Consider the following 13,557-nt stretch of genomic DNA (forward strand, 5'->3'; position numbering starts at 1 on the left):
TCTACCAGGAGTGCAATAGGAATTATTTGTAGAAATTAGTGAACAAATAATTGTTTATTCTTCAAATGCTAGGTATTTTTTACGACGTTATACTGTATGCGCGATAGATTTAGAAATAACCAAATTCCATTACATACGCTCTGAACAAATTAATATATTATGGTTGTAACTTTATAACTTTTAATTAGCTGATCAAAATAATACTTAAAGAGCAGATAGTAAGTACTTATTATTATAATTAAAACATGGTATTCAAATTGTCACAAAATGATGTATAAACAGGTTTTAATTAATCACACTGTCCACAATACTTCGACTTTTATATGCGCGAAACGCAATTACGTAATTGATAAAAACATTTAAATGATTTTAAGGGGTTTCATCAATTAAGTAATAATAAAACTAGAATGTTATATCGTGTCTAATGCACTGTTCGTTGTTTGTTTGTTTTTTTTTAATTTTGCGCAAAGCTACAGTAGGGTTACCTGCACTAGCCGTCCCTAAATTAGCAGTGTAAGACAAGAGGGAAGGCAACTAGTCAATACCATCCCCGCCAACTCTTGAGCTGCTCTTTTACTAACAAGTAGTGGAATTGATCGTGACATTTAACGCCCCCACGGCTGAAAAGGCGAGTATGTTTTGTTTCGACGGGTATGCGAACCCGCGAATTACCAGTTGAGTGCCTTAACCCAACGGCCATGCCGGGCCTAACCTCCATAAAGAGCATGGATCCAACAATTTAAAGTACTCTAAAAAGATTCCACTAAAATATAAATTGCAACTTATAGCACACACTTTCAAATGGCTTAAATAATAAATTCTAATATGGAAAGAGAAAAATGTGTAGTGCGAGTAAGAAAATACGAACAATAATTGTTTTATCTCTTCAAAAGGCCTGGCATAGCCAGGTCCGTAGTAATAACTAGCTGCCTTCCCTCTAGTTTTACACTGCTAAATTAGGGACTGCTAGCGCAGATAGCCCTCGAGTAGCTTGTCAAGAAATTCGAAAACAAACAAATAATCATGGATATTAAATGTGAATAAAGCTAAAATGAGCAAAATTGTGATTCGAAAATGATCAGTGATGACGAGAAAACCCACCTGTAGAGAAAACTATATATGTAAAAACGGCTGCTTTGCGTTGAGAAAAAATTTTATGTAGAGGAGCGAAGAAAGTTGAAACGTTGTTCGCTCCTCTACATAAAAATTTTCTCAACCCAAAACAGCCGTTTTTACATATATATGTGATTCGAAAAGTTTTGTGCAACGTTGGATATCATCAGGAATGTGGAACATTCATATCTGTCAAAAACGATACTAGGTATGTCAACATACATCTGTAAAATATGTAGACAAATAAATTATTTGTTAGGGCTTTATATGTCTAAGTTCAAACATGGCTTATTCTAAAATAATATGAGACAAGTGGTTTTGCGTCTTGAATATCGGAAACCAAATTCACTTTTAAAGCTAAATCTATACATACGGTGTATTTCGCTGTACATTGGCTCATTGATACCAACGCTATATAAAATTGAAATATATAATAATCAACGTATTGCCATTTGGTTATGTTGTTCGAAATTTTAAAACTATATATTTAATTATTTCTTGATTTATGCGCAACGTAATTAATTATCCCATTTAAGTAAATGCTGGTATTTTTATTTTATTTTGTATTATTACAGAAAAACTGTAATGGATTTCGAAATTATTTACGGCCCGGCATGGCGAGGTGGGTTAAGGCGTTCGACTCGTAATCTGAGGGTCGCGGATTTGAACACCCTTTCAGCCGTAGGGGCGTTATAATGTTTTGGTCAATCCCACTATTCGCTGATAAAAGAGTAGCCCAATAGTTGGCAGTGGGTGGTGATGACTAGCTGCCCCTCCTCTAGTCTTGTACTGCTAAATTAGGAACGGCTAGCGCAGACAGCTCTCGAGTAGGTTTGCGCGAAATTCAAAACAAACAAATACATTATTTTTTTCTAAGTATTTAAGAGAGAGTTGGTGTAATCGGATGACATATGAAATGTGAATTTAGTTCCACATCCGAGTAATAATATTTCTGTCCGAATTTTGGTCAATTCTTATCTCATGTGCTAACCATCTATGATCTAAATTGGACTGTTTCCAGCATGAAGAAATATCGAAAACAGTTCTGTCATACGTAGTAGTTAAACGTGTTCTCCAATACGTAATTTTTTTTCCAAATTATGAATATAAATTTTTTTTTAATTAACTAGATGACGTGTATGACTAGAGAAGGGTTTCCCCCACGATCATTGGCACGTGGAAAAGTGACGTGTAACTAGTTTTGTGAGAAAGAATCAGTATTTGTGAAGTTGTATACACTGAGTTAATAGTAATATAGTGTATGTGGAAAGAGGCGAATTAGATTTGGTAAGTAAGTTCGTCTTGTTATTGAGTTAGTATCATAGTTTGTGTAAATCGTCCATTAATTAATTATAATGGGAAGAATGGAAATTTCTAAATTATAGTGTATTTAAATACTTATAATTTATGCTAGTCTTGCTATTTAATACCTCATTTTTTTTGCTCAGCTACTAGTCATTTGTTCATTATCCTCTGAGACATTTAGTATAAAAAGAAGTAACTGATATTCGACACTATCACTGATAGTGATATTGACGTGACAGTTGTTTGTTAATGGTTAAAGTTCGTAAGGATGACGTACAATACTAGTTGATAAAACCATAAAATTATTTTCCCTGAATGTTTAAATTCATAACTGTTTTGCAATTTTAATTTTTTGAAATACATTTTAGATTTAGTCAGAACCGAATCTACAGTACCTGAGTTGTAGCACATTTAGAAGTTTTAAACTGCTTCAACTTCTTAATACTTCTGTATTGTAAGTAGAAGATGGCTGTAGACTTCTAATTTACCTTTATCACGATATATGTGAATCATCTGTAGTAAACTGACTGGGAATGAGTTATGTTGAAGCAGGGAAAAGACAAAATATTTCATACGGGTTTTGTGAGTAGAAAAAAAATTATAATTTTAATTTATTTCTGACTTTATGACAAATAATAGACTTTCATTATTAAAATCTGGGTTTTGATTGCTTGTGGTGGAAAAAGCACAGATAACCTATTGACAGTTTTTCACTAAAAATACAACTACAACAACTTAGTGTAACTGATCCCCAAAAAAGTGCTTATAAATCTTTGAAATTGAATATTTCACCTTGTGAAATCACTTTTTCTTTGTAAGTTAGTGTAAAATAGTGACGTGTAGAATGCCATTAACAGTAAACAATTTCAGCTAATGAGATCACAAATAATTATATTAAAATCTAGGATAAAATGATTTAGTTTGTGTATTGTATGTTTATCGGTTGTATGAAAATTTTGACAAAATGAAGTAAAGTCAGCATTAAAAGAAAATATTATCAAAGTTAACTGTGGTCGAGTTACAAAAATGTTATACAAGGTTCATTTTCTATAAGTATAAAGCAACAGATAATTTGTTTTGGTGGATCTTGCAGAAAAAAGCTGTGGATTTTTTCCTTTGTTTGATAGTTAATGGTAAGTATATGAATGCCAAGGGTTACATTATTTATATTTGATTTTTTTGGATGGTTTTGAAAGAGGCAAATTATTGATAGGTTAAGTGGTTTTAATCTTAGTTAAACATGCATTTATGTGTCATGATCTAATGAAATGTTTATAATGCATCTATTAAAGGATGTGTTACACCTCACGCAGGTTTAGCAGAGTTCTCAGATTGTTGTGAAATGGTTATCATTGTTAGACTAAATTGGTTTTTGTGATCTTGTTCATTTTATGCTTGGCAGATGTAAGCAAGTATAATTTGGATAGGAGTAACCTTAAGAGTGTTGTGAAAGAAAATGATCTTAGTGTAATGTTTGATCAGTCTTTTAAGCCATCCAAGCATTGTGCTGTTGCTAGTGGTAGGGCAAATAGAGTTTTGGGTTTTTCATCCTGGAGAAACTTTGTAATTTGAAATTATTGTGAAAAGTGAGTAACAATTAATTTATTTATTAAGGTCAGTACAGTTTCAAAATATGATGCAAAATTGGCTACAGCAAAGAAACAACTGCACGTTGACATTCCAGAGTTTACTGTTGACCTGCTCCTTTATATTCATAAATTTTGATAGATTGCCTTGCTTACTGCAGTATGTTATGTTCCATGAAGTTATACTGATATTAATTATTTCTGAGTTAAAAGCAAATAAAAGCAGAACTAACAGTTATGTAAGTTCTGGTAACCAAGATGACTGTTATATTTTATTTAAAAAATATAGGAGAAAAAGTGTAATTTGAGTATGAACCTGTAAATCTGGGTTTGTCAACAGTAAAACTAATCAGAACTTGCAATTAATGCATCCAAGCTGTGTTATTTAGTGTTGTTAAGCCTGAGCTTCATAAGAGATTTCTTAGAGTCAGTAACGTCTGTGTGTATTTGAAAATTGTGTGGAGTATAGCAAGGATTGGACCTAGACTTTAAACAGATCATTTAAGATAGAGGCATGAGTGAAAGCAAATAGGTATGTCTTAGCAAACCCACTTTTTAGAAAAGTAAAATTTTAAATCAACACTATTATTTAGGAAACTATTAATTTCCCTTCCTGTTATATTGTCTTCAGTTTGTTGCTCTGAAGTTGTTTTAAGCTGAATAATGCACATAAATTTTGCTGCTTTCTAATAAGCTTTTTCAAAATTTAGGCTTTATAAAAGATAAATCAACTAATACCAAACTCTGGTTAGTTAGGTGTCAGTATTTTCAATAATGCTACATGTGACCTAAAATTATTTGTGTGAAGATACCTACATATGACTTCAGAAACAGTATTATTAGGATAATAAAGTACTTGCTTGTGACAGAAATGAAAATAATGCCTTAATTGTTGAATGTGTGTCTGAAGATATTGCAGTATTATGTTATATGAAAACGTTGTTTATTTTGAATATAAAAACATAAAACTATATCACTGGTGGTATAATTTTTTTACTGAGGGTATACTATTTGCATGTGTTGTTTTACTTAAATGGTAATATATATTACCTAAGATGTATGAGAGTTGCTCTTTGTAGAAACTCGAATCTTATAAGAACAACTTTATCATTTAGTTCAGGTGCATATAACTGTATTTAAGAAACAGTCTGGGTCAGTAAAATTAAAATGTTTAAGAAACCAAATGTGCAGAAACATTAATGTATAGAAGTTTACCTTGTATGTAGAAACATATCGAAAACATTACCTATTTTTAAGAATCTTAACCTATGAAATGTGCATGTAACATATTATACTGTTTTGTATTACTATGTTTTTAAGCATATTAATAAATATTTAAAGCCTGTGCAAAAATGCAGCTTATGCTGAACTGTAAGTAACTTAAAACCTATACTGTTCATGAACAGTGAGAATGATGGTTTGTTTGAGGTGACTTAATAAATCAAATAAATTTATGTAAGAAAAATATTTAAATATAGTACATTGATTTTTTTTATCTAGTTGCATATGTTAAAAATCATATACTGACATTTATTATAGATCAAAATGAAAGTGTTTGTGATACTGGTTGCCTTATGCTTGCTTGATATTGCATTTTCTGCCCCTCGTCCAGTGGAGAAAAAGAAAGAAACTGAGAGAAACCACAAGGAAACTAATGAGGATATTGATGATTTTGTAAGCTTCTTTACTATATATCTAATGCTTTCTTTTCCCAAAGTTTTTTCATTGTTACAACAATTAAGCTGGCAAAGCATGATTATAATAATGCTTGGAATAAAACATTAGTATTGGGGCTATTATATCCTGTAGTGTTATAAAATAGGCTGAATGCTAATGTCCTTCATTGCTTGTACAATAGCATCTCTAAGGATATTATATGTAAACATAAGTTTAAATCATTTAACGTGGGTAAATGGTTCAGTAGTAAATTTGTGTAGTAAGTTTTTATTTTTATTTTATTCCATTAAAAAAAAGTAAAAAAAGGATTATACAAACTTTTAATTATATAACTAGTGTTGATTGAGAATTTAAATTTCATTTCACTGTTTAACTATAACTGTTGCTTTGTTGAATCTTGGTTATCAACTGTCAGTTTAGTTTTCTGTATTATTTTATCCCATTTCTGCATACCTATTCAACATTTGTTGTTGTGTTGCTATAGGCCTTTCACCATTTTTGACATTTCTGGCTGTTAAACTTAACTTGAAAAACAAATGAAAAACTAATCAGTGATGTGGAGAAACCAACTTGTAGAGAAATTTATATGCAAAAACGGCTCGTTTGGGTTGAGAAAATATTTTACATAGAAGAGCGAACAACGTTTCGACCTTCTTCGGTCATCATCAGATTCACAAAGAAAGAGGTAACTGACGGAAGCTGACCACATGTTTGAAAGGGGTTGTGTAACTGAGTGTCGGAACATAGAGGGCGGTGTTAGATGTTTGAATGTATAATTTTATTTATTTTATTATATTAATATAGGTATAAAGGCATTCCTTTATATTGGTTTATTTTGGGTTTAAGTTGTTGTATAAGTAAGGCTTCTTTAATTTTGCATTTGTTTATGTTTGTTTCTTTATTTAGTATTTGAGTGTTTTCTATGGTTATGTTGTGTTTATTTGACTTGCAGTGTTGAAAGCGTGTGAAGGTGACTTTATGTTCTTTGAATCTGGTTTCCATTTTCTACTTGTTTCTCAATATAGAAGTCATTGGCAGTTATCACATTGTATTTTGTAAATAATGTTGGTGTGGTGTTTGTCAGTGTAGTTTTTACATAGTATAGACCTCAGTTTTGTGCCTGGTTTTGAATAAATTTGGTATTAACTGGAATGTCATATTTTGTTACTAATTTTGCCAAATGTTGGTTATTTGTTTGCTGATGTCAGGAATATATGGTATACAGCAGTATATGGTTTCATGATTTTTTGATTAGTGAGATATATTTACTTTAGTTGGTTGATTTTGCTTTCTGTCTAGGTGTAATGCATATAATGTTTTTTACTGTTTGTGGAAACTTATTGATGTTGATGAAGTATTGTTTTATTTTGTCTAATTCATCGTTAATTTTATCTGGTGAGCATAGTTTTATGGCTGTGTTTATTTGGTTTCTTAGTATGTTGAGTTTTTTGTTTTGTTTCATGCTGAGTCCCAAGGAATGTATAGTCCAGTATGGGTGATTTTTTGGATTTCGTTTTGAAATGTGTGTCGGTTCTTGTAATTTTGAGGTTAAGAAATGATATTTGATTGCTTTCTTCCTGTTCACATGTGAAGTTAATGTTAGGATGTATAGAGTTAATGTGATTGAAAAAATTAAGTGTGTGATCTGTAGATTTGAATCCCGCAACCGTGTCATCTACATATCTGTACCAGTATAGTGGTGGATGTAATGCTGTGTTAATTGCTTGTGTTTCAACTTGTGTCATAAAAATATTGGCTAGAACTGGTGATACTGGGTTGCCCATCAATTTAAACCAATACACAAATCCAACAAAGACACACAAGACGTAACTGAACAAATTACTACTACAAATGAAAAAAGCCAACACAATTTCACAAACACTTTATTCCTACCTAACGTAAAACCGACTCACGTACACCACAAATATCGGCATCCCCAAACCTCATAAACCAGATTGTCCATTACGAACAATAATGTCCACATATGAATCGTTTAATTACAATCTTGGTAAATACATAGCATGGGCATTCTCCAAATATGTAACATCAGCCAGCTCATTCATCAAAGACTCTTTTAATTTCAAGTCTAATCTAAATCAACTTAATCATAAAGCCTTAATGGCCAGTTTAGATGTTATATCCCTCTTACAGAAGTTCCAACCACTAAAGCCTGCAAGATAGTCTTAGAACTCTATATCCGAGACCTAACCCAACCATAGAAATTCCCAGTAACCAGTTAGCAACCCTAATAGAATTCACCACGATAAAGACAAACTTCATGTTCAACAACCAAAACTATATACAAACAAATGGCCTAGCATGGGCAACCCAGTATCACCAGTTCTAGCCAATATTTTATGACATAAGTTGAAACACAAGCTATTAACACAGCATTACATCCACCACTATACTGGTACAGATATGTAGATGACACGGTTATGGATTCAAATCCACAGAACACATACTTAATTTTTTCAATCACATTAACTCTATACATCCTAACATTAACTTCACATGTGAACAGGAAGAAAGCAATCAAATATCATTTCTTAACCTCAAAATTACAAGAACCGACACACAATTCAAAACGAAATCCACCGAAAAAAAATCACCCATACTGGACTTTACATTCCTTGGGACTCAGCACATGAAACAAAACAAAACTCAACATACTAAGAAACCAAATAAACACAGCCATAAAACTATGCTCACCAGATAAAATTAACGATGAATTAGACAAAATAAAACAATACTTCATCAACATCAATAAGTTTCCCCACAAACCGTAGAAAACATTATACACACACACCTAGACAGAAAGCAAAATCAACCAACTAAAGTAAATATATCTCACCTAATCAAAAAATTAAACCATATACTGCTGTATACCATATATTCCTGACATCAGCAAACAAATAACCAACATTTGGCAAAAATTAGTAACAAAATATGACATTCCAGTTAATACCAAATTTATTCAAAAACCAGGCACAAAACTGAGGTCTATACTATGTAAAAACTACACTGACAAACACCACACCAACATTATTTACAAAATACAATATGATAACTGCCACGACTTCTATATTGAGAAATCAAGTAGAAAATGGAAACCAGATTCAAAGAACATAAAATGTCACTTTCACACGTTTTCGAACACTGCAAGTCAAATAAACACAACATAACCATAGAAAACACTCAAATACTAAATAAAGAAACAAACATAAACAAATGCAAAATTAAAGAAGCCTTACTTATACAACAACTTAAACCCAAAATAAACCAATATAAAGGAATGCCTTTATACCTATATTAATATACTAAAATAAATAAAATTATATATTCAAACATCTAACACCACCCTCTATATTCCAACACTCAGTTACACAACCCCTTTCAAACATGTGGTCAGCTTCCGGTCAGTTACCTCTTTCTTTGTGAACCTGACGATGACTGAAGAAGGTCGAAACGTTGTTCGCTCTTCGATGTAAAATATTTTCTCAACCCAAACGAGTCATTTTTGCATATAAATAAAAACCTGAGTTTATGTACTACTTTTGGTTTTCCCTTTGTTTCTTTTTTTTTTGGTAATTACTATTAAAAACTTGCTTTCATAGCACTTTTCTGAGAATATTTGCAAAATGATTAATTAGAATGGCTATATTTTACAAACTTGACTAAGTAATAAACTTCAGTGGATGTTTCCAAGAGACTTATGTGCCCATTGTTGGTTTGTGTTTCTAAAGGTTCCTTCAGATTTTTATATGTAGTGAAGTAAGGCAGTTTAATGGTTGGTTTTTCTTTTGCCAAAATTAAAATTAGAAGATGGAATTCTTTATTTTTACTATTTTAATATAGCACTAAGTCAGTAAAAAAGAGTGTATTTTTATTATATTTTTCTTTCAAGAATATTTCTTATGTACTCTGTGATACTAAGGTGATTTGTAACCTGATAGATGATTTTGTTCTGTCATCATGATTGTTTTAATGTATAAAATTGAGCAAGAAGTTAGATGTTGAAAAGAACACTATTAAAAAATGCAGATAAGCCAAACATGAGTGTTTTGTTGACAAGTTGTTACATAATTTAGTGTGATAAAAAATAATGGTTAATTAAAATTATTGTATACAAACAAAAAAAGTCTCAAGCTTTCTAAAGTACAATTAATTTACCAAAATTTCATATCAACGATAAGGTGCAAGATAAAAGTACATAATACACATAAGTACTTTTGTTTTTTAAAAGGGTCTTGAATATGGACGGTATTTGCAGCAGGTTGTTCAAGCATTAGAAGAAGACAAAGAGTTTGCCAAAAAACTAGAAAATATTTCTTCTGAGGAGATAAAGGTACATTTGAGTATTTAGTTTGAAGTATTTGATCTGAGAGCAAATTTTCATTTGAACAACACAATGTTCTTGTGATCAAAGTACTTTAAAAAAAATTATATACATTCTTATGTGAGTGTTCACATGAGTATATTTCTATGTACATCAGACTTCTTACATTGGTTGTGTTCATTGTGCAGTTTTTTATCCTTTACTAATTAAAGAGCTTACCTAATTTATAGAATATAGGCAAGAGATACTGTACTACTGATACTAAAAGAAATATTAAAAAGATAAATGAAATTTGTTTATTTTTATGCTTTTCCAGTTATAGTTAGAAAACTATGTTCAAAATGAAAGAACTTGTTGCAATGTTTTCTCCATCATCATATATAACGTAAAAATACAATAAATAAATGAATTAAGATTAAATAACCTATTCCATGTTTTCAAATGAAAAAACAAATTTGTGGTTACAAACTGTCATCCAACTATGCACTTCTGAAATGTTTAAAATGCAGTGTTATGAGTTTTTGTTTTGAAGTTTCTCATTCTAATCAGGTGCTTATCTTTTGAAATACTGCTTCTGTTTATTTCACATACCATAAACATGATCATGCTCTCTCATGATGTCTATTGTCTGTTAGAATCTCTTATTGCTCTTGTTTACTTTCAGTCATGGTTAAATTGTGGGTTTCTAGTTGTAGCATCTTTTTACTGATGTCTCTCTTATTGTGTATATGTGGGGGGACCACTGTTCCACTGTTTTTTATTAAATGTTTTTAGTTTTCTCGGGTATTGTACTTTCAAGCTACTTTATTGGAGTCTTGGGCCATTTCACGTTATTGTCAGGAGTTCCCTCTCTTGTTACACCACTTTGATTTTCTTGTACTTGCAGCTTTAGTACTTTTGTGTCACCTACTGATCCTTATTCTACTATTGATGAACATTTAGAGTGGAGAATAAAGGGTATGTGACATGTGCTCTGTAATGATTGAAAGACATTCAGAAATATTTAAATGTATGTTTAGTTGACAGTAAGAGTTCAAACTCAATAAGGAAAGGATTTCAGTATTTCAGAGCTAATTATCTCTTAAAATTCATCTTATTTTAAACAATGTGCTGACACCTAAAGTTCTTTGGGCCATAGAACACCTTCAAATGTTGATTGCACCTGAATATCAAAATTCATATTTTAAATAAAAATAATTTTATTGTATTTCAACAGTGTTTAGCTCCAAAATGTTTTTTTGCAATTGATTTTTTATCAATTGCACTTATTTATTGTAATTTGTAAAGCAAAAAAATCAAATTTTAATTTCCATACAGCTCTGAGGATTTCCTTCAAACAGTGGAATCAGTGACTTTTTAGATTTTTTTATCAATTCCAAAGATAATTTAGTATTTACCAAGTAACTGCCATTATATGAAAGTATAATTATACATGTTTTATTTCTCATGTGGCTTTTTGTCTTGACTGTTTTTTAAATTTGTTATTTATAGTAAAGCATTTTTTGTTGCTATCTTTTTTATTATCTGTTCCTTGGTAATAAGAACTAAACACATACACACGGGTATAAACATGCAAATGTTTTGTAGTTTCTTCAGAATTTGTACATTCTTGAAAATGTTTTCATGTAGATTATGCCTAAGAGCTATTAAGTTTTCTTCTATAGCAAAACACCAGTTATTTCATTAAAATTAACAAGTATATGATAGGCAATAGCAAAATTTTCTAATAACTTAAATAGTTATTTAATGTTGTGAAAATTACTGTATTTTAAAAAAAGCATATAAACAAATAAGTTAATTTATTGAAAATAAACCTGTTAGATACAAGTTGGTCTTATCGAAACTAATGTTATAAAACATTTTTACCAAGCCTGCCTTTATTTGATTGAAATCAGCACTATGAAACAATAATTAACTTAATATAAAATTATCATTTTATATTAAATAAGTATGGATAGAATAGTGATTTTTGGTCCTAGTTGTCAACTTGATATCTTAATAGATGGTGCTTATGGTAATAGCTCCAAAATGTGTTGGGCATATCTCATCTATCAAACAAAATCCAAACTATGATGATAATCTAGCTAGCTGTTATAGAAAATCAAATGTTTTACTCACTGCAACCTGTTGTGGGAAAACTGTTACCCTTAAAGTTCTTAAGAATAAAAGTGAATCTACCCTAAAATTTCTATGTGAAACTCCCAACCTCTGCCCTTACAAAAAGTATTTAATCAAACTAAACTATCTTGGAGAAATACAAATCCTACCTTTTTAATAGCTCTTGCCTCCTTCCTTTATTTTGAAGATTTACTGATGTATAACATGGGGAAGCTGGAACAAACCAAGCTACTTGAAGTTATTTTTTTCATTCTGGTATACCAAATAAAATTATATTTTCAAAGTTAGCAATTCATAATTGTCATTACCTCTAATGTTTCCATAAGGTGTTTTCCATAATCAAAAGTTTATTTTTTAAAATAATTTTGTATTTGTTATTAGAAAGTGTATTCAACCAACAGTATTCATATCCATTATTTTCATTTTATTTATGAATAATAAAGCATCATTATTCATAAAATAATTGTTATTGTTACAAACTATTAAAAACGTTTTTAAATGAGATACAATATTTTTTGACATTATGTATGGAGTAACATTATTCCATTACCTAGATGATTTAATTTCCATAAATAACTTGAATTTTACATCAAACTTAACATATTTGAAAGTATGAAGCAATAGTAATTCATGCTAATTATATAGATAGTAATTTTGTGAAAGGCAGAGAATAGTTAACTGTTTATGATAAACAAAGGAAATTTTAATTTTTCTCTCTTTGGTATACTCATCCCCAATAGTGTTATTTTATGCAGAAGTAATTTATAGGTTGAAATTGAAATGTCACATGTTAAAGTTAGGAAGCTTTTGAAACTCAAAAAATAGCTTATCATACAAGTGAGCCTAATGATGAACTATTTTTTTATGATCCAACATACACAAACAAATTGAACAGGTTTTTGTTGTTTTTTTCAGTGCAGCTAGATCTTTGAATGTAGATAATGTTAAGTAGGTGATAATAAATATTTAATAACAGCAATAATGAAGGGTGGAAGGGTTTGTCAATCCTTCATTTATATGCCACATGTTTCAAAGTATGAGGTTGGCCCAATAACCTAGTACAGAGTGTTCGGAAAGTCACTGTACACTTGTATATTTATTAACAGACAAAACTGCACAGTGACTTTCTGAACACCCTGTTGTAGTTAAGTAATGGACAGACAAACGAAAGGTTCATAAGCTAAAAATTATTTTAATTTTATTTGCCCAAAACATGTTTAGCTTTTAAAGAAATGTGGATGGATAGCTGCAAATTTCCAGTTGTATGTACATCCGTTGTATGTACATCCTCTCTAACTTGATAGGTGTTGTATGTTAATCAAATTGAATTTTTATTCTCTGTATTGGAAGAAATGCATTACCACTTTTGATTAATTTTACTTAACTGATGGATTAATTCTGACATTGTGGTAAGATTTA

The 13,557-nt window shown here is 30.6% G+C and overlaps 1 protein-coding gene across 5 annotated transcripts in view; it reads left to right on the forward strand.

The window, feature by feature from the left end:
• Positions 1-1,862: 1,862 nt before the first annotated feature.
• Positions 1,863-13,557, forward strand: part of LOC143247421 (nucleobindin-2-like) — a 34,485-nt gene continuing 22,790 nt past the window's right edge. Inside the window, exons 1-4 of one of the 5 annotated variants that reach the window (XM_076495487.1) lie at positions 2,630-3,000; positions 3,512-3,551; positions 5,544-5,678; positions 9,928-10,029. In XM_076495487.1, the coding sequence (XP_076351602.1) occupies positions 3,549-3,551; positions 5,544-5,678; positions 9,928-10,029 (240 nt within the window). In that variant the 5' untranslated portion in view covers positions 2,630-3,000; positions 3,512-3,548. Of the gene's footprint in view, positions 2,401-2,629; positions 3,001-3,511; positions 3,552-5,543; positions 5,679-9,927; positions 10,030-13,557 lie in introns of those variants that run through there. The other 4 variants (XM_076495489.1, XM_076495490.1, XM_076495488.1 and 1 more) reach the window with 4 other exon arrangements.

The sequence above is a fragment of the Tachypleus tridentatus genome, chromosome 3 (genome assembly GCF_004210375.1).
Source record: "Tachypleus tridentatus isolate NWPU-2018 chromosome 3, ASM421037v1, whole genome shotgun sequence".
In the NCBI taxonomy this organism is placed as follows: Eukaryota; Metazoa; Arthropoda; class Merostomata; order Xiphosura; family Limulidae; genus Tachypleus; species Tachypleus tridentatus.